Consider the following 27,871-nt stretch of genomic DNA (forward strand, 5'->3'; position numbering starts at 1 on the left):
CAATCAGCAAATCCCTCTTAATCTTGAACTGAGAGGCTCAGCGGTCTTTGGAGTAGTGCCTGCAGAGTGGAGCACTGCCATCTCACTCAGGACCTTTGTCATTTGGGGAGCAGCATGCTAAAAGCTGAGACAAAAACACTATTTGCTCTCCTTTTGCTTGTGAAATGAAAGTATCTCTACGTATCAACACTGTGCTGTTTACAGTTGTTTTTTAAATAATAGAGACTTGAAAAGACAAGTCATGGCAGTGTCAGTAACTGTGGGGAGAGCACACCTTATCTGTAAGGTATGCAATCTCTTTTACAATAGATGCCTCCTAATTTGAGATTATTCTTTGACAAGTAACACATTCCAAAAGGGAAACACATTTGTTTGGATATAAACAATAAAGAATGGTGTATGGAAAGTGGTATATCCCTATGGACATTTTCTCACAGGACTGTAACTCTGCACCAAATCTCTTAAGAATTGTGTCACTGCTGTACTTAAGGAGATAACAACAACCATTAAAACTGAAGTATTGCCATCTATTGTTAGGTTGTTGTTCCTGTTTTGAGCTGTTATACTCTTTTAATACCACAGATGGTTTCTTTTCTTTCAACCTTTCTTCTGTTTTACTGTCTAAATATTAAAATCAGAAGTGTATCTTCAGGTGAGTCCATATGAGTCCCAGTCATGACGCTTCTAGTATTTGTGAAAACACACTTGTTTGTCCAGCATTTTCATTTCTCTCTCACCAAGATTTTTAAAATCGCTTTATTCCTTCTCCCCCACCAATGTAGAAAAGTAAATGTTAGTATCCATGCTTATTACTTGTAAAGCTCCTATTGTAAAGACTCATAGAGAATCATCATCACTTTCATCCTTTTTTGCGAATATTTCAGATTTTTGCTTCAGTTGTTTGTGCTGTTGACCTTGCTCTTTTTGCAAATGTTTTTTAGACAGTCAAACTTCAACTGAATTTCTCAGCAGGGATTTATTTGCCTGTTCATTTTTATAGCTTATATTAAATGTGAGAGTCCTAATTCTTACTGTTTCTGTTGTTCCTATAGCAACTAGGTAGGGGGAGATGCAGCAGCATCACTTCTCTTCCCAGCTGGTGTTTGTGTTCTCGGCAAGGGGGAAAGTATGAGGAAAATAGAGTATTAATGAGGATGTAACTGGTTGAAAAATATACTCCTTTTTGGGTTGTCTCACCCTTTACTCTAGAGGGGTTAATTAATGGTTTTAAGCTGGGCTTCTAAAACTTTCTTTATTGAAATTCTGTCCTCTTGGATAGAGACATGGTTTACTCTAAGTATGTGCCAGCTTCTAGTCTTTTAGCTGCTGCTTGGTTCTTGGTGGTTCCTTCCAGCTAAAACCCTGCTTTCTTCATCAAATGGCTAGCAGTAGGTTTTGTGTCAGGAACTAGACTGGTGCTTATGACTTACATATCGCCTGAACATACATGAAGTGTGGGATGTTTTAATTCCTGCTTTTTAATCTGATTTTTTCAGCTGACCAGCAACTGTAGTATACTAGACTGTAGTTTTATTGTCAGCTAAGTGACTATCATGGAGTAAAGCGTTTTGATATTTAAATGCTGCATTTTCAGAGATTACTGAGAACGAAGGTAGAACCAACACATTCTACCTTCTCCAAGAAGCAGAGGTTGTTTGAATTCTCCTTTAGTAGTCCTTTCTCTTACCTCATGATGGAAGCCTTCATAACATAGTTTCCTGAGGATCTCTGATGCCAAATTACACCCTCTGAAGTAAACCAAAATCTTTCCTCCATGCCTGAGCACCTGAAGTTCTGCTGCTCTGCCTTGGTGCCTCTTGTTTAGCCAAGCACTACTGCTCTATGAGGGTTGTGTTTCACCATGATATGTGCATTGTGAAGACTCTGGGGGAGAGTTTTAAAATATTCAAGCCATTATTATATAAAACAACCACAAAATATATGACCTATATTTTAGGCTCCTCTGAAGCAGTTTATTTTTATTAAATAAAATTCACGGGCACAGGAACTGGACAGCATGTCAAGAAGATGGTTTAGCATATGTACATTGAAAAGCCTTTCCTAGCCAGAACAGCTCTGATTAGCAAGAGGAACTCAGAAAGTGCTGATTAGTAGATAATCAATTGGTTAATTTGCCCACGTGGGAAATAAGAAGTTGAGACTTCTCACCTCACAGGAAGGTGCCATGATGCAAGTTGTTACTGACACAGTGTCCTGCATGTCCTGCAGGCATCAGGTTGCCATCCATGAAATCCTTGCTGCCTCCACTCCGGTGGTGGTGCCGCCTTAGGAAAAGTGCTTGCTCTTTTGGAAATAAGTTTTTAATTGTTTCCCATTTTATTACTTCCCTGTTTCCCCTGTCCCTGATTCTCTCAGAGGGGTTCACAAGAGCTAATGAACATGACATCTGCTAAGTTTATAAATCAGTTTGTTTCTCTGCTGGCTGCCTAAGCAGAGTTCCGATCCTCAGTGGATTACATATTGGAACAGATTTAAATTTTAATCAGAACAACATATCTTCAAAACATTCTGGCTTTAAAAAGACATAAATGGAGAAGTCTCTTGCTTTCATAGACTCTAACCTAGTGTATCTCCTGTATTCATGGGACCACTAAGTCTCCTAGGGCTTTGGGGAGTCTTTCTGAGGCTGAGGGTGCTGGGGCTGTTCAGTCTCAAGAAGAGAAGGCTCACATGAATAAAGTGTGACTAAAGAAAACTGAGCCAGACTCCTTGCAGTGCTATCCAGTGGAAGAACAGGAGGCAGTAGATGTAAATATAGTATATCAATAAACCTTTTTTACTATGAGAGTGGTCAAACACTGGAAGTTTCAGAGATAGGCTGTGAAGTCTCTGTCTGTGAAGAAGTTTAAAACCCAACTTGGCTTGGGTCTGAGCAATCTGCTGTAATTAACCCTGCTTTGAGACGTGATCTCCAGAGGTCCTTTCCAACCTGAAATATTCTCTGAATACTGTAGATTATGTCAACATATAAGATAGTTGGGAGCTTTTTTTCTGTGAAGAAATTGCTGCTCGGAGAATGTTGTATTGTCAGAGATAAACTGTGTCTTTTGTGAGATGTTTTGAAAATATTTCTGCTCAGATTTTAATTTTTATCTTAGTAAATCTTCTGAAGTTATAATGTTTATTTCTTACAACCTAATTTTTTATTAGAAACAACCTGACCTGTAAATCACTGCAGTAACAACATCTTTATCCGCTTGTTTCTCTTGACAAATAATTGCATTTTTATAATGCTTAAATTCCAATCCTGAATGTAAAGGTCTGTTGAAGTATTTTTGATTCATGGAATCATTATGATTGGAAAATCCCTCTAAGATCAAGTCCAACCATTAAAGTCACACCACCATGTGTAGAATTAAATCATGCCTTTAAGTGCCAAATCCTCATTTTTTTTTAACACTTCCAAGGATGGTGATTCTACTAATTTCTTGGGCAGCCTGTTCCAGTGCCTGCAGCTGTAGCTTTCCAGCCACTTTACCCCAGCCTGCAGCACTGCACGGGGTTGTTGTGACCCAAGGGCAGGAACCCAGCACTTTGCCTTGTGGAACCTCATACAATTGGTTTTGGCACATCAATCCAGCAAACTCATCATACTCGATTCCGAATCAGAGTTCCTAGGCAAAAGTTCAGGAAGAATTTCATCAAGAAAACTGGAGTTTTGCTTTCTTGGTTATGACAATTGTATCCATATGATTTTTAATAGAGGTAAAATGTAATGTGAACTTGCATGTGTCTCTTGCTGCCTGGTTACTGAATATGCAGAAAATGATTCTGTTCTCTGGAATATTTAATTCAAGGTAGTACATAAATGTACAACCAGAGTTCAACAATTGCCTTGAGGTGTTGATTTTATTATCATTAAATATTAGCTAAGAGCAAGCATCATCATCTTTGTCTTTCCCAGATTTGCTGGTGAGTTTGCTCAAGCTCAATTGAAATCACTCATGTTTTCCAAGAATGGAGTGCATATTGCCTCTTCAATGGTTCCAGTATATGTTGGGGAATTAAAAGTCAGTGATGGTGTTGAGAATTACAGATTAAAAAGGGAAGAATAAAAGAGGCATCTGGAAAGAGAGACAGGGGTTGGAGCCAGGGAGGAAACAATGTTAGCACTGAATGTGGGATGGGAAGAACAGCTTCCAGGGGGAAGGAGAAAGAATAGGTAAAGTAGGGTGCTTTTTTTGTTTGTTTGCTTGCTTTTTCAAAAAAGATAAAGATGTGTAATTTTGAGCCAAATTAGTAATCCTAGTTTGAGTGTCTCATTTCAGGTGAATAGTGGGTGGTGAGGAACAGAGAACTTAAGTGTAATTCTGACATCAGTTTTCTGGACATCTCTTTCAGATTCTTGAATAAATCCTGCCTGAGCAGACCCCTCTGCAGGCATTAAGGGTTTAAATATTGTTTCAATGAACATTCCAGAAATTCTGCTTTGAAGCTTTGTTATGCATCTCTTCATTCAAATTACTTAATGTTTTCAATCTTGTTTACTTTTTTACAGCTGTTAACACAATAGGGCAAAAGCTTCCAAAGAATGACTATTGATGTCTGAGGGAACCTAGATCCTAATTGCAGAACAATTGCTGTGATGTCATGTGCAGATTTTATGTGGTGTTCACAAACAGCTGGTGGCAAACAAATAGATTGCAACAAATGCCTATAAAGGTTTTGTTCTATTTGTAAAGCTGCTGTCTGCACTGTCAAAAGCTTTTGGGTTGTAGCTGAGTGTGAATATTCCTGTTTCAAGAGAATTCTCACAGCGTGAAATCAACTTTATGGAAAAAAAGTGCTTTCGCACATGTGATTTTTATCATTTGTACACTAAAAGCAAGCAGAAAGCTCTAGAAATGTAGTTGTATAGGATGAAAACAAAAATGACTTTCAACTATGTATTTGCATACTAAGATTTGGCATCACTTTAAATAAGTTATACCAACAAAAGCGATTCTTGCCAAATTATTGATGTGTAGCGTAAAAGTTAGCCTAATATAAAACTTTCCTCTAGAAGAAAATCTCTCAAGTGAATGTAATTATTCTAGTAACAGTAGAAATGCGCATTTAGTTAAAGACGGCATTTCATATTGTGAGATGTCAAAGTATATTTCTATTTTCTAATGGTGAAATTGGTAACTAGAGATAAAAACTAAATGTCAACAAGATAGAGATATGGTAATTTTAGACTTCTGAGGATATTTCTAGAAATGTTTTCATTATAAAATAAATGTATGTAATTTTATTATTCTCAAAAATAATCATCAAAGGCTGATCAGCTAAAAATTCTGCTTTTGTTTTCCAGAAACCAGCAAACATTCTGGTAATGGGTGAAGGTCCTGAAAGAGGAAGAGTCAAAATAGGTAAACTTTTTGGGAAAATTTAATTGTACAGCTAAGAGATTACTATAATAAAAAATGCATCTTCTGTGTAAGATAGACACATATCTTCAGTATTCTTTGAGTGTATATATCTACAACCTCTAGTTCAATTTTAAATCTCATTCACAGAGTTCACAGACTTAAGAATTTCCAAATATATTATTAGACATTTCTAAACTTGCCAAGGGTATTGGATGAGACATAAAAGCATCTCTGTGAAAGAAAAAAGTAATAAGCACAGAGAACAGTGATGATGAGCAGGGTTGTCTTTACTTCTACTATGATTAGTTAGTATAAGTTAGCATTGTTACTAATAAACTGTGTTTGTTGGTAGGTTTTTTGTTTGTTTGTTTTTTAATATAAATAACATTACTGTACATGTTTGTAGAGATGCATAGATTTGCTATGCAAAAATTATTTGGTGTCAAGGTGAGTAACATATGAAGCTGTGATGGTCTTTATCCAAAATCTAATTACCTTTAATTTTAGTGATGTACTTATTACCTTTTTAAAATAAATCCTCTGGCAATACTCAAGTTTGTGTAAAAGAAAAGTTTCAGATTTGATTTGGGTTTAAAATGTGTGGGTTTGACGGTGCAACAAATTTTGTGATTTGCCATCTAGCATTTCTTACTGTTACTTACCAGGCTCATTCTAAGGAGAATTTTTGAGTTCTATAGAATGAATGCTTAGTTTTAAAATACTCCTCCATAACAGTGCATGCTGACTGAATCTGGAGCTCATTCCTCCAAATCATGTAGGAGGCATGCCTTGAAAAATAGTGCAAAACAAACTACACTGCAGTCATTTTACTTTTGCACTTTGGATAAATACATAGTAGTCAAAAGGTCTCACAGTTTTGTAAGCATGTATAAAAATAAAGGAGAAAATGTTCATTAGAGACCTACTACTATTGACTTCAGTTAACCAAGTTTCTCTTAGTTTTAAAAAATGAACAGGCATCTGTGTTATGTAAAGTTTTACAATACCATGATGAAAACGTCAGAAGTTATCCTTCATAATCTCAGGGAAGAAGTAGGTGGAATTTAGCCTTAGAAAAATTTGGTGCAGCTTTGTTTTAAGTAGTTTTTGTTTTGTTAGAAACTTCGATTTGTAATTTTTAATGTTTTTGAGCTGTTGCTGTAATTGTTTTTGACAATACTCTTGAATTTTGATTTATTTATATTAAAGTTTAAATACTCTCCTCATTTTTTTCTCCCCATTCCCTAGCTGATATGGGTTTTGCAAGATTGTTTAACTCACCTTTGAAGCCATTGGCAGACTTGGATCCAGTTGTGGTGACATTCTGGTACAGAGCTCCAGAGCTGTTACTTGGGGCCAGACATTACACAAAGGCCATTGGTGAGTTGTCCTGTACAAAAGACCTTTGCCAGTTCTGTAAAGATGGTAGCCTTATAATAGGTAGGATGGTCAGCTGACCAGCTAGTTTTGGGGTTTTGTCACTGAAGTAGTAGTAGATGATTCTATCCATAAAATATTAATCAAGATTAATACTTTTTGGGACTGCGCTTTTATTTTTCAATATAACCTAGACATTTTAAATATCTAGTTTGCTTTGTTTTTAAAACAAAAATATCCTTTGAATTGGTTTTTGTGTTTTCTAAATATTAGCTTAAAAATCTTGCAATATTGTAAGCCTTTGAAAGGGAAATAGCTATGGCATTCTTGTAAGGTGTTACGTGTCCAGATGCTTCTATGAAATGTGTGGCTTGATAAGCAGAAGGCTGGACTCCTGTGCATAATTGGCAAATGATTTGCCCCTGATGACTTATGAAGCTCCATGTTCAGGAAATGCGGGTAGCCAGCTCTTTCTGCCCTAGTAAGTTCCAGAAGGACAATCAGCCTCAGTGCCCAGCTGTTTGGAGAATTAAAGCATTGAGGTGCATGGGAGATATTCTGCCTGCATGGTTGGCTTATATTGAACTGCAAAGGAAACAGTGACCATCATGGCTGCTCCATCATCATGGTCACTTCTGTGTAGGTACTGCAGGGGCTGCTCATAGATTCCTCTTCTGAACAAGCCCGTGTCCCTCAGTATCCTCTCCTGGAACAAGTTCTCCAGCTTTTAACCATGCTGGTTACCTCTGCTTCTTGCCTTTGTTACTCTGCTGTTTCATGGTTGTTAGAGCCGAGGCTGCCATTGATTATCATATCCCTAACCAATTCTTCTTCCTCAGCAGCAGGTCTGAGGGATGACACCTACAGTTTACTCACAAGTCCACTAGAAATCTTTTCAGCATTTCTCAAGTGACCCTGTTTGTGTTCTGTTTGTTCTCCATGATGACCCATGGTCTCTTCACCTTCTTCCACAGCTCCTTTTGCTGGTGTCCCAGTGCCCCACCCAGAGTGTATCTCCCAGTGTGAGGCCAGTGTCACCTGCAAACTGACTGCTGCGTGGCAGCACCCTCCCTCTGGAGCTCTGCCTCAGCTGAGACAGAGGCATCCCGGGGAGATCTGCTCCAGTGGGAGCTGGGGATGGAGCCTTGTAATGCCCCTGTCCCCTGCATGGTTCTGGCACAATCCCATGGTGGCAGGAGCAGACTCAGGGCCTGCATCACATCTTCCACTGTGCAGACTGGGCTGCTAACTACTAAGTCTGTGGTTGCTGAAGTGTTTTAAAGAAAATACCGACAGGATTGCCTCAAACGCCTGTAAATTAGATACTTTAATTGCCCTGTGTTCATAGTGGAAAACGCTGATGTGAATGGACCAGATTACTGAGTGACCTGTGTGTGTGGTACAGGGAAATTACCTCCACTGACAGCTACCTGATTTTGATAGATGGCATATTGTTTGGAGATTTGGGTGAGTGATATGTACCACTATCTCAGGGTATCTCTTTGAAGGATGAATTAGTGTAATGCTGTTGTTTGTTTAATTATGTCATAAATAACTTGATTCTTGCCCTGAGGGATCTCTAGTCTGTACTAAAACACAGGCAAAAAAAAAGTTCCTGTGAGACTTCAGAAGATGATGGTACATTGGAGAGATCTGGTTTTGCTAGTAGTTTATTATTTCTGAGGCTTTTATTCCTTGTATCACACCAATGAGTCACCCAGGAGGGGTGTGAAAGGTTAGTTACATAGTAGTACCTGGCATGCAGTGTGGGTGCTGGGGGCCCTCAAAACAGTTTGGACAGCAAAATAAAAAATACAGAAATGAAAAAAAGGAAAGTTGCAAGTTGAGATTTGTCGGCTGACTGAAGGATTAGAGGAGCATGTGACTGAAGAGAAGAGAAAAGAAAAAAGGTACATGGAGCTGATCTATGTGCAGTTTTAAGGCAAAGGGAAGAAGTGAGTAACAAAATGACAATAGTGATGATGTTCATGCAGTTTATTGAGTCCAGACTTGTGTTTTGCTTCTAGCACTATGTGCACTTTAAAAAGGGCCATTTTAATGAGTTAAGCATGCTAGTGAGAGTTTAACTCGAATGCTAATGTTTTTGGCGAAGGATGCAACTCTTAAAACTTTCTCTTAAATCTCTTGCAAGAAATACACTTTTAATATCTCTTAATATTACATGATTCTCAGGAAGTCTAGTGTATTGCTTTTTGTAATAACTCAGAAATTAAATAAGGTTCTCATTTAATTGCTCTTGAGTTGGAAACAATAATTTAGAGGAAAGTTGATTAGATATAGCAAATTATGAAAAAAAGATTATTTAGTGTAGCTATTTGTTTTCCATAGCTATTTCCCTATGTCTTTTGGCTAATACATAACTTTTATTGATTAGTAAATACATATAAGATAAAAATAAAAGCAGAGTTTTCTCTTTCAGTTTTGTTGTAGTGAGAAATATTTTTGTTTGAATTTGCTGGAAATCATTGTCATCAGTTCTCTTCTGCAATGTCCTAACATTGTCCAACAGTTGCAATGTGATTCAGATGTTTGCTTAGGTTTTTACTGACTTTGTCTTGATTTTACTTTATTTTAAATGTATTTTTTTTTGTTTTCTACATGTAATACTCTCTTCCTTATCTTTTTTTCACATATAATTTAATTATTAGCAGTGTATTCAAAATATCCTGGACACTGTCTACTATAGTTCCAATTTGGTTTTATTCTTGTAATAAAGCCTTTAGAAGTGTTTGCTTCTGTGTAAATAATTCTCGTACAAGATCAAAGACTGAAATTAGAATTTGATTGTTAACTTGTTCAGAATTTTAGTCTCTGATTTCTGGACCTGATCTTAGTTATGTTTTGTGGGTTTAACTTTGAGAGAAAATTGGGAGTAAATACAATCTGTTTAGAAAGTGATATATATTACACAAAACAATATATAAGGGTATTTCATTATTTTAGGGGTGATTTTTCAGTGATATTTTTCCTTTATTTAGTTCATCTCTTTATACTAATTAAATAGTCTACTTTTAATTTATTTCCTTGTAGAACAGATAGCTGTTCATCATATATATAACATCATGTTTTAAAAAGATATAGGAATCTGGAAAATACTATTGTTGAAAAACAGAAATAGTTTTTTCTTTCTGCATGTTAAAAGGATAATAAAAAGCCCATGTTGTGGTTTCATGGAGAGTAATACTTAATTTCCTGAATTGTGAATGTTTGTAATGTAAACCCTACTTGTTAATAAAAGTTTCACGTGTAATATCTGCTACTACAGTGACAAGTGAATAACTTATCAGATGAATGTAAAGTGGGAAAGTGGTGTTGTAGAAGCCAAAGTTCATTCTCTATTCCATTACCACAATATGAATTTGTACTAAATCCACTATGAAGATTTTCTGCATTTTCAGCATCAAAATTCAAAAATAGAATATGTTCTTCTGTGTTCATCAGGTCTTAATACTTTAGCAAAGACATAAAACCTACAAATAAAAGTAAATTGAACAAACTTAGATGAAACCAAGTAGCTGCAAAAATGTAAATTGCTTGCGATCGTGGAAACTTTATTAAAATTACTGAACAACTAGAAAGTGTAGCACAACAGAAAATGCCTTTATGCTCAAAATACTTCAGAAATAAGGTTGAAGTTAGTAGCAAAGTACAGAGTCCTTTCATGTATGGGCAAAGACTTCTGCAGTTTAATTTTAAGGAAACTAAAGGAAATGATTGTGGTAAAATGAGGGAAAAGTTAAGCTGACTTTGAGCTTGAAAGGAGACATTAATCAGAGTGATTTTTTTCACTCTGGGAACATCAGATTAGAAAAGAATGTTTTAGTAGGTAAAGCAAATAGTAAGAACTCTTTCATCAAAGGCGCTTAAGAAAGCATGTGGCAGTCTCCAATATGATTCATTCTGGGGCATCTTGTAGCATATCAAGGTAATAACGTAATTATGACTTGTTTTTATCAAGCTGCAGCTTGTATAGTTATCAGTGCTATCAAACAAGCTTGTTATCTAACCTCTCTTTGCCATTTGCCTTAATTACAGCAATAGCATGTTTGACAAGTGGCATCAGATGACTTACAGTATTTTAGATGTTTTGGATTTTGTTGACAAAAGAATTCTTTAAAGTGATCATTCAACCACCCATTAAGCAAGGCTGAAACACTGTCCTGAACCAAAAAAAGATGGGCTTGTATATAGTGAAATAATAAATCTGGAAACCTGAGAAATCTCCATTTCTTAAGTACCTTTTTGCACTTGTCTAAATTATAGGTCAGCAGAAATGTCAGAAATGGCCATGTATTTACTAGCCCAAATGATTCTTAGGTATAGAGAAACTGTAACTCAAAGCCTGGGTAGTGCACTGTCACCTCATTCTATTTCCAGACTACCACGCGGTTATGGAAGCTGGAAATGCGTGAAAGGTACAAGCAGATGTCAAAATGCCTTTGAAAGCAAATGTCACAGGCAAATACTCGGTGTATCAGAGGGAATGAATTTATAACAAATGCTGGGATCAGTCAGAGTTTCAACAACTCCATTTGACCTCATGCAGGAATAAAAGAGAGGGAAATATCTGGGGTGTATTATGTAGGATTTAGGATGGAAATATGTGCATATGTGTTCCATATTTCCTATGCAGTGAGTCCCACACATTCTGAGTACATCAGATGTCCCTACTGTGCGTGCACAGATTGTTGGCATGCTGGCCAGGCTGTGGGGCCTCTGGAAATCTTGGACTGATGCCTGAAGCTCTTTTGGTCTCATGTTCTGGGAGGAAAAGAAATAAGACCTATCTGAAGAATCCAGTAAACCAGAAATTACAGGTGGGATCAGCCAGAAGATTTAAAACTCTTCAGGAAAAATGTACAGGGAAGGTTCCCACCTGTCATCTGGGGAGCCAGAGGAGCAGGGGGACTGCTTTTAAGCATACATGAGAAATAAATAAGAAGAACAAATCCATAGTCAGTCAGCAGTTGATTGTTGCATAGGAATCCACATTCTTGTTTGTAAAAGGTTGTGATTTGAGGAGAGGGTTGTGGAAAAAAATAGAAAAATAAATTAAATTAGTGAGGTTTGGAAAATACTCATTTATGCGGGCTGAAAAGAAAAGCTCAGGCTGCACCAAGAAGGGAGCCTTGTTCACCCCCTGGAAAATGTTATACCACATGAGGAGCAATAGGATTCAGATGATATTTTGTAATAAATTTGTTTTGGCATGTGATAAGCTCTCTTAATTTTGATTATCAAAGTTGTTCTTATGCATTTTTCTGAGAGGCAAAATATTTTAGTCCCAAGGATTAATTGTTGCTCTTTTATCTAGTTATTGCAGGTACTGGATGATTTACTATTGTTTTTTCCTCTTGCTCTCTAAAATAGCAAAATACATCTAAAATACATCTAAAATACTATACAAACTTCTTATTTTATTAAAAACTAAAAAGCATTTTCTACTACAATAATCTAAGAAATGTAAAGTTATATAAAGGATTATTGGATCACCTAATTAGAACATTTTAAACCTGCATTAGTATTTTGGGAAGCTTGAGATGCTGACAGCAGCTCAAGGAATATCGTCTGCATGATTGTTGCACACTTTAACTTTTTTGTGATCTAGTTCCTGCCTTCTTCTAACACCTCTGTTACTCTTGCTTGTCAAATATATTAAGTCTGGAAATTAGCTGGTGGCCATTGTCAACTCTGAAGAGTTTGAAAGGTGTGTAGTAGTTTAATAGTCAAAAGAATGAGAACAGTTCCGTGGGTCTGACCTGTCTCTGCTGGTGTAAAACCAATGGAAGTACTGTAGTGTCGGACAGATTAGGTTGCATTTCTTAGGACAGAAAGCTGGGTTTCAAAAGGCTTGGCTTTTAAATACAGATTCAATGCCAAGGGTTGTATGTAGTTGGACATATTTAATTTATTCCATCCCAAGTGTTGTTTCATTATCTATAAAATGAGGACACTACTTATTGGTATTGTCCTGAAGATAAAGTCAGTTAAGGATAATAGGGAACTCCAGTACAAGTATGCTGTAAATTCTTTTTATTAACTCAATGAATTGATTATTTGTCTGAAAAACTGGGATGTCACTTAGCATCCGCAATTATTTTGACAAATTTATATATTCTGGACATTAAAAACAAAAAGGGAAAGAAAAGGAAAACCGAACCACTAAATCTTCAACACAGCTACAATCTGCTAATTGTCCTGGTTTGGATTGCTTGGTAAATTAACCTGTAAACTTCCACATGTGGTTACCCAATACTTTTTGTATTCTCATGGTTTTGTCCCCTTGCAACATTTTTGAAGGGAAGAACTGGATGGTTATGCCATTTTGTTTAGTATTTAGGCAAATTGGCTGCTTCATGATGATTACTATGACTTGACTGTATATGGCTTATTTTAAGGCAGGAAAAATAATACAAAAACACTCAGAAGGCAGAATATCCTTTATAGCAGTAGCTCTGTGATAAAAACCCACATTTGAGCAAGACGTGCCTTCAAAAATCTGTCTACACTTAGTCCCATGTACATCAAGAGTCATCAATGATTTGTGGGCCAAAAATCCTCCATACTGGTCATACTTCTAGTCCCATCTCTTTTTTTCCTTCTAACTGTTTTTTCCCTCCAAGTATCAGCTTTGTGTTCTTCCAAACTGTTAATAACCACGGGGCCTCATATGGGCAAGGTATTTCTTCCCTAGTGTCTCACTGACTTTGCCATTTACCAGACAGGTGAATTTTGCAGCAGCACGTTGATTCTCTAATCTTCCTGAGCAACATATGCCATGAATTTTTTTTAAAAAAAATTTAGATTTTTTAAAATAAAGAATATTTAGGGAAGTAAGACAGGAGTTTTTATTGTGAAAGTTGGTTCCATAAACGTTACCCTCACTATACTGTGCAGTAACGAGTAGCTTTTAATGTGCACTTTCTGCTACCAAATCTGAATAGTTGGCTCCTAAAAAGTTGATTTTGGCTTTAAACCAAGTGCCTACTATCCTAACAAGATGCATACTTCTGCTGCAGAGGAGTTGTTTTAGCTGATCCATCAGTTTGATCTTCAGGCATAATTACTTCAGCAATATCAACTGAAACTTTCAACATTACAACACTGATTGAGTGGAATGACTGGTTTTCAGGACAGGTGTGATTGCTTCACAAGTTTACTTCTTGTCAATAACTGTCACTGACAGCAGAATTACTCTTCACACCAGCTTATTTCATGTATTTTCCAATGGAGTTGCTTATAATTGCACTGGAGTTATTGTCAGTGCCTTACTAGAAATAGCTATAAGGCTGAAAACCTTAGTTACAGACATGTTAAGATATTATAAAGTAAAACAATCTGTTTGGAAGGAGAAAGAAGCTTCTTCAATGGTACTGTCTGGGAGGTTTCTTCATGTGTATTCCTCTCCGTTGACTGAAATAAAGTAGGCATCAAAAGGTTTGATAATTTCTAGAAAAGACTGTCATGGCTTGTGAATTGAAACAGTCCAAGAAAGTATTCTTCACAGATGTTCCTTGTTATAACTCAATCTACTAAATAGCAGGGCTTCTGCTCACGTTATGTTAGCTCTGAAGGTGCTGACATATTGGATCTATTAAAAAGTTGTAATAGTTAAAGACAAGCCAAGTGACAGCACACAACAGATAACAAACTCACTGTTCCTCTTTAGTTAGCATGGCGTTAACCTGCAGACTTCTGCTGTGTACAAAAAAGCTGGTTTATTAAAATATTTTGCATTTAATTAGGAAAAAAGTGTATTTCCCTTTCAAAGAATATGTACTGCTTTCTTATTTTCTATTGTCAGTATTTTTTTTTCCATATGATTTCATGAAATGCAGAGCTGTGCATATTTCCTGAAAAGCTTTGTAAATACTATTTTACCAAACAGTAGCTAATCTTGCCTGTTCCTGATTCTGTCATCATTATAGGAGGGAATAGTAACAATTTCTGTATTAGACCTCCCTAATACTTTGCAGAATAAGAGAGATTCGTCACCTTTGCAATTAGTTTTCACACTTCCTTTACTTGATGAAGTTTGACATTTGATAGTGGGAAGTAGCCCTGAAGCTACAAAGCTGCCTTTTGTCGCCCATTACATTCCCTCAGACTTTTTAAGAGTTTTCACTGAAAGGCCATTTTTCTTTTTACCCTTGTTTCCACGCAAATCTTTACAGCTTGCTTGACAGGGTACCTCTTGGACCTTCAGAGGTATTAGCTGAAACGTGGCTGTTGCTGAAACAAAGTAGCACTAGGTGCTTTACTAAATCTTGGAGGTGCTGGATTTGTCACAATGTTCCTCTGCCATCTCCAACCAGCTAAAGATATAGGATTAGGGAAAAAGCAAGACTGTAACACCCTTTCAACGGCAGAACTAAGCACTTGTCCCACTGACCTTAATTCCTTGCCCCGAAATGACACCACCTGAGGCTGGAGCAACCCCAGGTTCTGGAGGAACTGAGAGAAGAGGAGAAAGAAGATGGAATTGTCACTCTATTCTGGATTCATACAACCATCACTCTGTGCTCCCAAGGAAGTTAGCTGCTATACAGCTAGCTAATGTAATAGATAATCTGGTTTATGCAGTAGTTCTGGAGACACAAGAGAGGAGTTTAAGAATTGTTGATGAAGATGTGGTATATAGGAATTGGGGGGGAGGAGGTGGGGGGAGAAGGAGTCTTTAGAAGACAGCCACTGAAAGTCCTTGCAAAAGCAATATGACATTGGTGAAGGTTTAGTTCTCAAGGTACCGATCCTGGCAAAAGTAAAATTCTTGTGCTCTGGAGTTAAAATTGTTGGTAAGATTTCAGTGTTGATAATTCCTGTCTTCAGGAAGCTGCACATTTTAAATAGAAGGTTTCATATGGAACCATAAACCTGGAATTTCCAAATTCTTGGATGTGAAGTTCCATAAACTAAGGATTAAGTTCTTTTACAGGATTTTGCTGTTTGAAATCATATTTTTGCTGCATGAAAGGACTACTTAGGGCCTCTGGATTTGTTGCCACTCCCTGTATTAAATCTATTGTACCTGTGTTGTCAAGCTTATCACAGTAATTTTAGTCTAATCTTGCAAGCTAGATAATGTATCTAATGCATAGCAGAAGTCTGAAATCATATAATCCAGGATCTTCATTTAATGACACACTGCAGAGTAGAAATTTCAGTGGGAAAAGAAAATATTTTGACAACCTTGAATACCTCTGTTAACAGAGAATGATGAAAGCCTGGCCTATTAAAGCACTGCAGAAAATGACAATTGATTTAAGTGAACTCAGAATTTCAGTTAAGATGCTTTAAAATGTTTAAGGTTGTATCTATTGAAATTAATTAAATTGTTAGTGCAAACATGAGAAGATGGCAGCTTAGTTTATAATGCTAGGATGAAGGCATAGAGGTAAAAAGAAAAGGATGGTGGATTTCATTATTAATTCGAGTTATTATAGTTTTGCAGTTAAAAGTTTTGAATTACCTTGACATTACATCATGGCACAGAAGATGATGCACTTTGGAAATAAAACATTGTTCTTAGATATATGGTTGGCTGGCTGTAAACATCCCTCAGGTTAGTGGGAGGTGTTGTTTCTGTCTGCAGCACAGTCAACTTTATGGCTTTACAAGTGCAAGTTATTCTTCAGTCAAGAAGAGATGCTGTTTGTTAAAAATTGGTTCAACACTGCCTAACATCAAAGAGTGAAAGCAAATTTCTGACCCTTAGCCCACTGACACCATTTTTTGCTTCCGCTTGAAAAGCCTGTCATGTAAATGTTTGACCACATTTTCAGTTCTTCACAGAAGGTATCAAATTTAAAAGGCTGTAACCACTTCCTCAACCTTCTGTTTTGCTGATTAAAGTTTAAATGAAGCACATAAAAATTGGGACCTTAATGTATGAATGGCAAGGTCTTTCCCTTGTGTGCATGTATGGTAACAGAACATATGTAACAGGCATGTTCTGTTCACCTTACCAGACCAAAGAAATCCCTGTTTAAGGTTATATTATTTTTTAAATCTAATTTCTAATGCTAAAACCAGCATAAAAATAATACTCTTTTTCTATTCTATCTCTGTGCTTCTAGACTCTTGTATATAAAGATTCCAGGTAAGTCTAGAATGTGCTGTTGTGCTCAGCATGAGATGGAATATTTTTTTAATAGATGTTATATCTTTTCATTTGACCAATTAATGGCTATTTGCAAAAATTAGACACATTTGCCTGTACAGCCCCATTTTAGGTTTCCAGTCTGTTGATGTCCTTGCCTTGACTGGAAGGTTTTGGAGGATCTTAAGTAAGTGCTGTAGCTCTTAAAGTGGCCTGAAGAGCCCTGTTTGGGCTAAGGCCTTGCTATGTATTTCTTGGGTACCCTGGTTGTTGCATTAGCTCTTGGCAGGTGCAGGGAAGCTGTATTCTGCTGTTTGTCCTTCTGCTCTTCACTGCCTTTACCAGCATCCACATGTGTCCAAGATTGTAGACTTTGTGTTCAAAACAACAGGAAAAAAGCACTTTGGTTAAGTACTGATGCTATTATGCTAAACCTCACTAATGATGAATTCCTCAGATTGATTGCACCTAAATGATGTTTTCCAAGTTTTTACTTGCTTTCTTTAAGAGAATTTTATTTTCTTATGGATTTTATTCTCTTAAGGAATTGTATGAGACTAAGAGATAGTTTATTTATTTCTTTTCTTGGATATAGTTAAGAATCAAGATGTATTTAAACTTGGATTCTGTCCTGTGTTCAGTGAAAATTTTGGTTGATATGCATGGGAAAAGATGTTTCATTTTATGAGTTGAGGCTATTGCTTAATAAATTGTCTTATTGTCTTAAGTGGTCATACTATTCTTAAAGAATGTTTCTGAGATACTGGAACAAATACAGAAATGAGACTATTGTGCCATAGAAATGAAAGAATACATGAGCATTTGTCTGCTTAATCAGCCCTATCACTGAAACAGCATCCCTTTGTTCTCGCTTCTTGGCTACAGTGCTAAAGCAGAGCGGGACATGCAGGATTTTCTCAGCTGACCTATAAAGCTACTAGAGCCCCACTTTTTAAAACTGGGACATAGACAGCCATACAAATGTTTTAATAATCTGTGCACACAGGCATTTGTATGGGAAGTCTGTTTACCAACCACAAGTGTCCATCCATAAGAGGCTGGAGATTTTTTCTTTTCATAAAATTATGTAGTACTTGAGTAGTATTGTTGTAGTGGAAGGATATTTCAGTGGAGAACAGGTTTGAATGGAAGCTGAGGAAGTTGCGTTGTTGAGTCATTCCCACCCCTCTCTCCAGAGCCAAGGAGCAAAACTGGCTTGCACTGGAGTCTGGAGTAAACTTGGGGAAAGTGAGGAATCTGTAAGTCTCGGGGGCAGAGGAGAACATCAACAGAACACAGCCCCACAGACAGTAAAAACCTTTTACTACAGATGAGTCCTGAAGCCTAATGGCAGTAGAAGAGACTGTAAGAAACAGAACGATCTTTACAGGAATAGTTGTGTTACTCTGGTAAATTTACTAGCATCCTTCCAAGATATCAGATGGGAAAACATTTAGTACCCAGTGCAACTCTGTAGGAACCTTTGTGTCCCAGTTTTCAGTGGGTCTGGGACATAACAAATGGATACCTTCAGTAGTTTTAGCTTTGGCTCAGAAGGGGTGAGGCCACTCACTGTCTTGGTCATTAGTAGAGGGGAGAGGAGAGAATTACTTGTTGGATAATTTTTGCCACTTATTATGGTGCTTGCTTTTTAAAAAAGTTCTGTTTATAATGAATTTTTAGTATAACATTATAAGAAGCTCCTTTATTGCTAGAGGCAGATGATGTGCATTAGAATAATAATACACTGTACTTGAAAAATACTACTTGTGTGTTTTAAGCTCTGCTCTGTCAGTGCCCACTGCTGAGGAGTAGTATGTGTTACTTGGAATATATTTGAAATAGATGTAATAATCATTAATTTTTAAGGATCATAAATGGATAACCTTAAATAGCACTAGACAAGGACTTTTTTTCCCAGAGTTAGAAATTAAAGTTAAAATTTATATTTGGTTGAAGAAGAAGGCTTTGTTGTCTAATTCTTACCACCTTTTATAAGGTGTTCCGATACAGACTTAACATGATTGGTGAATAGGAACGACACCTCTCTAATCCCTTTGGCTAAACTAGAGAAACAGCAAAACACCACCTGGAGAAAGATTGTTTTGGGAATGGATAGTTGTTTGCCAAGATTGTTTTGAGAAGAAGCTTTCTCGAGAACTTTTCCCTTGGGAAACAGCGTTGTTAGCAGGCTAAAATCTCTTCAGACTTAGAAATGTCAGGCCCACAGGCTGACTACTATGAACAGTGTAGGAGATAAATACCTATTAATACTGCTTGTATCTATGAAGTGTTTAAACTTAACAGAATTTAATGAAGCATTCCTGATAGAAAAAGTGCCACATGGTACACTATTATTGCAAGTTATGAATGTTTTTTAGAAGAAACGAAGAAAAGGACTAGCTAATCTTGGCAGAAAATCATTAACTCTGAATTATGTCAATATATGCCAAGGATGTGTTCAAGATCAAGCTACATAAAAGGTTCATGAAGAGAAGACCCTGACCTGCTTGAGCTACATGGCTTCAAGGGCTTTTTCATCAATTTAATCTTTTCTTACATAAATTAAAGCTTCAGGTTTTCTGTACCAAGTCTTTTGGGTTACTTTATATTAGTTCTTTGGAGATGAAGGATTGACTATGGCAAGAAACACAGTTGTTATATTCTCTAGCAGTTCATATGCTGGGGTTCAACCACAACTGATCAAAGTTAAAATAGAGTTAAAATAGTCTCATGCTTGACTTGCCCAATAATGCCACCCCACAGAAAATCATAACACCATCTTGGGAGTTTCCAGTGTTTATACAGATGTAACATCCAGCTGGTACAATGTTTGTCTTTCTGAATTCTCTAAGGATTTAAAATGCACTCTGTATGCTGTGGCTCTTCTTTCACACAGTGCAGGTGATAAAAAAAAAAAAAGCAACACAGTTTTGAAGTTTGGTGTGTCACATCAGGAAGATTTCCCAGTTAAGCTTTGCTGTCAGGGAGAATACTAGATTTTACCTTTGTTTTTTTGGTGATTGGTTTGTTGGTTGGTTTTTTTTTCATTAAAAGGAAAAGGTGAGCCTGGATAGAGCAGTAATGAATGGAATGATGAGCAGTGGCCCGGTTTCTCCCTCACAATATGATGGACAGTGAGCATTGTAGAAAGCCATGAAAACTAAGAGAGCTGCAATTCTTTTGGCCTCTAGATAAGCCATCTCCAAAAGGATTTGCTATCTGTTATGAAAATGAGTGAGTAGATACTGTTAAATGAAGATTCCATTCTTCAATTAATAAGTCATTTCCATTCCAGGGTGGATAATTTATGCCTACTACCCAGGCAGCAATTGTGATTAACATGCTGCATTAGTTGCTTGAGCAGATAAAATCTCAACAGCTAAAGATCTTGTTTTCATGCAGATAAGGCTAATAGGAAAATCAAAGGAAGATAAAACCTTGAGAATGTGATGTAATGCACAGAGCAAGTTATACCCTGTCAAAACAATAAAGTCTGAATGAAATGTTATCAGATTTTCCTGTAAGGGAGGTTTGAAGAAAGGATTATATATTGGAACACTCAAGCTCCACACCTGTAGTATGATGGAAATGGAACTGACCATTTTTGGCAAATAGTGTGGTAGCTGTTTCTTTGTTTTCTACATAAGGAGAACAGTGCTTTTTCTGGAGGACACCCTGTGTCTCATAGTCAGCGTGGGCCAAACACCACCATCGACAGCAAGTGGGGTTTGGAGTCTCAGATTAATTGCAGCAATCAAGAGACTTTCCTTGGTGTTTTCTTTAGTCTGAATCCAATAAACTAAACTCTGGGTAAAGAATTTTATATCTCTTAGAGCTATACATTAAAGTTAAATTGCTTTTTATATTTATTTTGTTAAATTAGAAAAAAATAAGGTTTCCTAGGGTCAGCTGATTTAACTTCAGCTACTACACAAGTCTCCACACTCTTGTATTCAGCAGACTGTGCTTATTATTAATCTGATCTCAACAACTTTTCCAAAGTTGTATCCCAGTATCCCTGGCATATATTTATCAGTGTAGCAAATCCTTAAAACCTTTTTTTTTTTTTTTTGGGGGGGGGGGGGATGGGGGGGAGGGGGGAGTGGCTGGTAAGAAGCTTCTTCTCACTGGCAAATTCACACTTTCATTTTAAGATGCATATTAAACCATTTGGGTCATACAGAACACTAAGATGGATGGTAATGAGTAGTAACTAGAATACATTCATGTAATCTGAAAAATTATTCTCCTGTAAATTAATGTTTTGGTCCACAATATATTTAATTAAAAAAAAATGTTAATGAGAATTTTATTAACTAGAAGTAGGTTTTTTCTTTTCCTTTCAGTGTATAGAATCATTAAGGTAGAAAAGGTCTCTAAGTTCATCAAGTCCAACTGTCAAATATCATGCTGTTGTTTTCTTTATGCACATGAGACAGTTAAAGTACTGTTGCTGTGGGAGTCTGTTGTCAAGTAGGATTTTAATTTTTTCAAAGTTTGATAGTCATTCTTCTACACTTGAATAAAATTAAGATTTTTTTTCCCCTCATTTTAACTAGCTTGCAATCATTTGGTTAAACATATGAGCTATTAGTCTTTTCCTTAGTATTTATTTGGTTATCAAGTGTCTGTTTTGAATTGTTCTGAAATACGTGGTTGAAGTATTATTTCAGTGTATCTTTGTGAGGGATCTTTGGTCAACTGAATGTCCTTTGAGCTATGTTGTAAGCAAATATTATGTAACTTTGTGACATAACTGTGAATATGTTAAATGCTGGACTGCCACTGTACAAATTGGCTTTCAAGACTCTAATATTGGTTTAAAGAAAGCATCTCCAGATATTACCCTTTTTAATGTATTATATTAATGCATTGTTTTTAAATGTGAAGTATTTTGTCTTACTGTAGTTAGACATGTTGAGAAATTGTGCAGAAACAAAAAACAGAGCAATTGAGTACAGTAAATTTTCATTAATTATCCCCCTTCTTTTGTAGATATTTGGGCAATCGGCTGCATATTTGCCGAACTATTGACTTCAGAACCTATATTTCACTGTCGCCAGGAGGACATCAAAACAAGTAATCCTTTTCATCATGATCAGCTAGACCGCATTTTCAGTGTAATGGGATTCCCTGCAGGTAATTTATTTTCATTAAAGCAGCAGACATAACGCTAGTGAGTTGTTTGTTGTTTTTTTTTTTTTCCTAAAGGAGATTACTAGTTGTTTGTATAGGTACAAAGAAATTGTCAGTTTGATGGATTTGGAAATGCTGACAATTAAAGAACAATAGCACTGGCCAACAAACAGGAAGTCAAACAACTCCTGTAGTTATTTCTTCCTGAGTATTACTTAACCTACACGTTCTGAATTATAAATGCTTTTTCTTTTTTCCACACTACTGAAGATAAAGACTGGGAAGACATAAGGAAGATGCCAGAATACCCAACTCTTCAGAAAGATTTTAGAAGAACAACGTAAGTAATGATAATGTAACAACAGCTCATTGAATGTGGTGGAGGTAGAAATCAGCTACTATGCTCTGACTTTTTGGGGAGGGGATTTTGAAGTATTTGGGTTCTAACACTGTGGCAGCTGTCCTGTTTGAATTAGCTGGTTTACATGAAAGGTATTCTCTTCCTCAGCTGCTTGTTAAGAACTTCAACTGAGTGGCCTCCTCCTTTTTCTAGAAGGGGCTGTTATAAGTTGTAATTTAGTCTATGGCAGGCGCAGACAAATGAGCTTCCTTTACCCATTTCTATTACATATTCAAGATAATGTTCATTTTGAGTGAGAAAGAATAGGGAAGCACTGGTATTTTTGATAAGTGGATACGTGGAGACAGCAATGTATTGGGCAGAAATTTCTATTGGAAGTAAAGTTCAACAGGTTGTGACTAAAAGCCTGTCCATGATCTGAGAATTTTCCACTTTTACTGCTTCTTGGTGCTTTGGCTAAATTAGTCAAGTGGTGATAGTAGATCAGAGCTGGTAAGGAGTCACATGGAGTCACTCCTTAAAGTAAGGCAGAGGACATGGATTAGGGAGTTTTGGATTCTGTTTACAGCTCTGACATGGATCCATTACACTGGCTTTACACAAGATATGAAGCTTATCTGTGCATGAAGCTTCTTTCTTTTGAAAATGGCTATAGATAACCTCTGGAGCTGTAAATTAAAGGCAAGGCACAGATCATAGATACTTAGGGCAATTTTGAGCTTGGGGGCTGTAAGGACTGTACAGTTTTCTGGAGGTTGGGGAGACAGAATGGTAATCTAAGTGCTCTGCCAAGTTCTAACTGGAAACAATAGCTTAAATGTTGAGCTGTGATTAACTGCTGAATGCTTTCTGTGGCAGAGTTGCTTTAGAAAAATAGAGTAAAAACTTCAAATTGTGTCTCTCTCTCATTGTCCTTATCGACAGCTTATCCATATAGTATAAAAGTTGCATGTTTCATGGAGATAGTCTTTATACAGTTGATAGCACTCCTATTGGTGAAGAGCACACTTAGTGTGCAACTGCTAGATAAACACCTGACATGTCTTCCAATAGCTGTTCTTCTTACAGTTTACTTACTGAGGGATGGGTGATGTTTCTGTGGTCACGTGATAGAGTTCCATGTTTTTAATGCACAATTATTTCAGATATGTCTTTCTTTAACTGTATTTTTCAGATATGCCAATAGTAGCCTCATAAAATACATGGAGAAACACAAAGTCAAGCCTGACAGCAAAGTTTTTCTTTTGGTAGGTGCAACTTGCAAATTGCTGTGATGACAAGAATGAAATTGCAATTCTAAGGGTAGTATCTGTGTCTGTTTTCCTATCCCATTCTAATGGACACCTATGTTAAAGAAAACTGTTTATCACTAACTGGCCATTTTTGAAATGTGTTTTCTTCATACACAAATTGCTTAAACTGCTGGTATTGAAGATCTGAGAGTCTTCTTTAATTAAGATCTGCAAGACACTTGTATACGCAGCCTTACCTTTAGGTCTGCTGTGCAAATAAGAGAGTGAGTATAACGTGTTTGATTCTGTGTGGGTTCAGAGAGCTAAAGAGCCCCCAAAAGCTAAAGAGTTTTGTGAAGAAAGGGAAGAGGAAAGGAGAAATTTATTTCCTGTAGTAATTTGGTTTTCTTTTTCTTCCCTCTGACAGTAGTCCACCACTGTTCTGGGGATGATTCCAAACAAAATCCCTAAACATATATTTGCTGGTTGCCTAGTTGAGTCATCCATTGTAGGCCAACACAGGGTTGCTCTGTAATGTAGCATCATTTCTGGATGTCTCTGTGATGACTTAGTGCTGTCTAAATTTAGGAATGAAGTTCAAAGTGACTTTGCTAATGCTGTGTACAGGGAGCTCTGTAATGAGGCTCTTAGTGCAGCTTGACTTTCAGTGGTCTGTTTTCAGTTACAAATTCAGCACAGCAGTCATCTTTCTACGTCCTGGCAAAGATTTGCTCTTTGAGTCATTAGTTGCTGCTGGATGATGACACAAATAGCTGTGGAAACAGAATAGGTTGGTCCCAAGTGGGTGGAAGGGAAGAATTTCCATAAGAAGAGTGAGACTTGAAGAAAAATGAATGAATTTCTTAAACTCAACTTACTGGGCACACATTGGAATCACCTGGAGGGTAAGTGTAACTGAAAAGACAACAATTGTAAGAGACATCATTAGTTAGCACATGAACTTCCATGTTTTCCTACTAAAAGTGGAATCCACCAGAAAACCTGCTTGCTGTCAGCTTCTATTACTAATTCTCTAAGGCTGTACACTGTGTTGAGAGTCATCTTGGGTGGGTTGGCTGCTTTCCCCGGGGGAGATACTAACCAGAACTCTGAAGAATAACAAAACTAACTATACTTTGCCCTTCTCTCTGAACATTGTGAGGAAGACTTAGTTCTCTAAGTAAGGTAGTTTGTTAGAATTTTCTCACAGTTCAAGGAGTGAGTAAGGGTGGTTTAATGATCAGCTACAGAGACAGAGGCTGATCTCAAATAGGTCAGTCTCCCAAAGCTCTGAGTAAGAATGCCCAGGGGTATGGACTGCCTTCCTGCTATCTAATTGCTGTACATTGGAGGTACATGTATTGTGAAGCAGATTCCCTAAAACTCCTTGTTCGTAACCAAGGTAGTTATTTTTATGAGATGACCTCTATCTTGCAGGGTGACCTCTGAAGACATCTGCTTTGTAGCAGTCATTGATTGAGACTGTGCTAATGAGTACAGGAAGTGCGGTGCTTGAGGAACAGATGGCATCAAGTAGATCAGTGCAGGATAGCAAGTGACTCTTGACAAAGAGAATGATATTATGCCATTCTGCTGATTGACATTGAAGGATAATGTCTACATGAAGGGCAGAATGTTTTCCGTTCAGGAAAAGGCATCTGTTCTTGCTGTCCTGGAAAAGTTACAAGCGTAGTATTCATAGCTGTCATGCCAGGCCAGTGGAGCCTGAGAGCTTGAGACCTGATGGGAAGTATAAGATTTTGATGAAATCTAGTCTCATTGGCTTCCTATGTTGTCTTAGCAGCTGCTGCCTTGAAAACTAACTGTCTCCAGACATGTTTTTTATTAATTCCCCCAGAAGCTACAGATAATCAGAATTTCTCAAAGAAATTGGTTCACAGTTGCATCACTGATAGGCAGGTTATCTTCCTGGGAGTGATATTGTGTGTGATATTACTTGGAATGGGCTAGCTGATTGTATCCTTGGGAGTGAAGCAGGAATGCTAAGGGAATGACCAGATCATTAACAGGGCAAAGACATCTTTAGGTCCTCTGCTGTACATTAGCCTTACCTATGAGTGACAAAGAATACAGGTCATGTTTGGAGACAGTTTGTGACGACCATGTTGAATGGCAGAAAACTGGCGGAGCTTTCACTCGGGTAGGGCTGCAGCAACCAGGTGGGGCAGGACTCCAGGGGGCAGAGGCTGATGCCCTGTGCTCTTCTGTCATCTGGCACCAAAGGTCAGGAGTGGCCTTGTACAAAATATGCATTTTTGTCCCTGCAAGTCACTGTGGAGGAACTGGGAAATTTGCATAACCTGTAATGGTGTCAGAAGCTGCTCTAGCTGACAAAAAAAAATTCATGTAGGGAAAGGTGATTTGAAGTAAAGATGACTATATTGTATTGTGTGAGGTCACTATGTAGAGAGCCAACATATCATTAGAAGTTAAGTTTGTTAAAATGCACAGAAAATGTATGGTTAAGAGTTATCTCACCACGCAAAAATACAGTAACAAAGTGCCCATTCAAACCTCCGGGTGTATACAATGCAGGAATATCTTGAGGTGTATCTCTAGCAGGTAGCAGATATCCGTTTAGGAGCTAGCTGCAGATGAACTGAAGGGTGGAGAGACAGCCCAAATGGCTCTGTTTTGCTGTGAGTCTCTTGAGGTCTGTCCCCATAAAGTATGTGATTACAAAGAGCTGGGAAGGAAATGGCGAAAGTACAGAGAGTTTTGAGACCTTATCTATCAAGTAGGGTTAACTACAACTATTGACAAAGATGATTCCTTGTATTTCCTTTCATGAAGAGAGTGAGTGCTTTTACTGAGGCTGTTTGGTGTAGTATATATATATAGAATATAGAATTGTACATCAGGTTATTAATTTATTGGAATAAAAAGCCCCAAATACCCATGTCAAAATCACACTATTTTGTTAAATATCCAGGCAGTTTTTGTTGGAGACCTGAAAGATAGTTTGAGCTGAGGTGTCCTTTACAGAAGGAAATTTATTTTCACTACTGTCTTGAATTAAGAGAGTATTGTGTGAGAGCAAGATACTGTATAATGTAATTTGAGCACCCAAATTTCCTACTGTAAGTTTATCAGAATATGATAAATAAGTAACTATTTTAAATGGTGTGATATGCCTATAATTCCTGTTTTATACTACTAATATATTGTAATCCTCTTTTATAACTTGCTGCAGTCAAAAGCATTCTAGCTAATAAATTTGTGCTTGTTTTCCTCCTAGCAAGGAAGAAAGGTTACTAGGAAGGGTCTGCTTCTTCTCATTTCAGTACCAATTAGAGTGGGTTTGGGGGCTGCATGAATAGCAGTGTGCTCTGATTCTGGAATGTTGCCAGTGCAAGAAATGAAGATTTATTGTTTCCATCCCTAAAGCAATATGGAGAATCCTGGTCGTGTTCTGTCCGTTCTGACATTTTTTCTTTTTGCGTCAGCAGTGCTTCTATACTTCAACAGTATCGAAGCTATACGTGTAACACAACGAAAAGCTGTTATTTGGAAATTATGAACCTGTAATAGTTGAATTTAGCATTGCCTTAATGCAGTGGTTCAGCCTGAGTAGTTAATACTGCCTGATACGCTTAACTATTTATTACATGAGAAGTACTTCACAACCACAGTACTTTGATGGATGTGCAGGGTAGTTCTTGGGAACTTCACTGAACAAGCAATGCTAACTAGGGCTTGTCTAGACAAGCCAGAAATAATTTAGCAATCCACAATCCAAGACATACAAGTCATAGTTTGAAAAACGATAGTTTGATAAGCTTTTTGTTGTTTTTATTGTTCTGCTTTGCAGCTTCAGAAGCTTCTTACTATGGACCCTACAAAGAGAATTACCTCAGAGCAGGCTTTGCAGGACCCCTACTTTCAAGAGGATCCTCTGCCTACATCAGAGTATGTATTCCCTCTTCTGTGCACACGTGGGGTGACTTCTTTCTGCTACTTGCTAGTCCCTGAAATGACACAACAGCTGAAAAATTCACAGATACCTACATGTGTCCACAAGAAGTAGCAGCTCAGCTATGCTCAGTAGAAACTACAAGTGTAGTACAGAAGTGTCTGTATCTACTGGTATCTACTGGTACCTACTGCCAGAACTGAGCGGTCATGATAAGTAACCCGGTACCACAGTAGTGTTGTAATTCTGAACATACTACCAAAGCCAGAGTGACATTACTGCAACATTTAGAGAATCAATCTCTGCCCTCTTCTCTTCTGCTTTACACAGCCTCAC

General features: G+C 37.3%; 1 protein-coding gene across 2 annotated transcripts in view; it reads left to right on the plus strand.

The window, feature by feature from the left end:
• CDK19 (cyclin dependent kinase 19) overlaps positions 1–27,871 on the plus strand; it is a 121,711-nt gene that overhangs the window by 81,430 nt on the left and 12,410 nt on the right. For both annotated transcript variants that reach the window (XM_040058000.2, XM_040057999.1), the window contains exons 5-10: positions 5,315–5,372; positions 6,621–6,752; positions 21,868–22,011; positions 22,279–22,348; positions 23,544–23,616; positions 27,434–27,531. In XM_040058000.2, the coding sequence (XP_039913934.1) occupies positions 5,315–5,372; positions 6,621–6,752; positions 21,868–22,011; positions 22,279–22,348; positions 23,544–23,616; positions 27,434–27,531 (575 nt within the window). The remainder of the gene's footprint in view (positions 1–5,314; positions 5,373–6,620; positions 6,753–21,867; positions 22,012–22,278; positions 22,349–23,543; positions 23,617–27,433; positions 27,532–27,871) is intronic.

This window comes from Hirundo rustica, chromosome 3 (genome assembly GCF_015227805.2).
Source record: "Hirundo rustica isolate bHirRus1 chromosome 3, bHirRus1.pri.v3, whole genome shotgun sequence".
In the NCBI taxonomy this organism is placed as follows: Eukaryota; Metazoa; Chordata; class Aves; order Passeriformes; family Hirundinidae; genus Hirundo; species Hirundo rustica.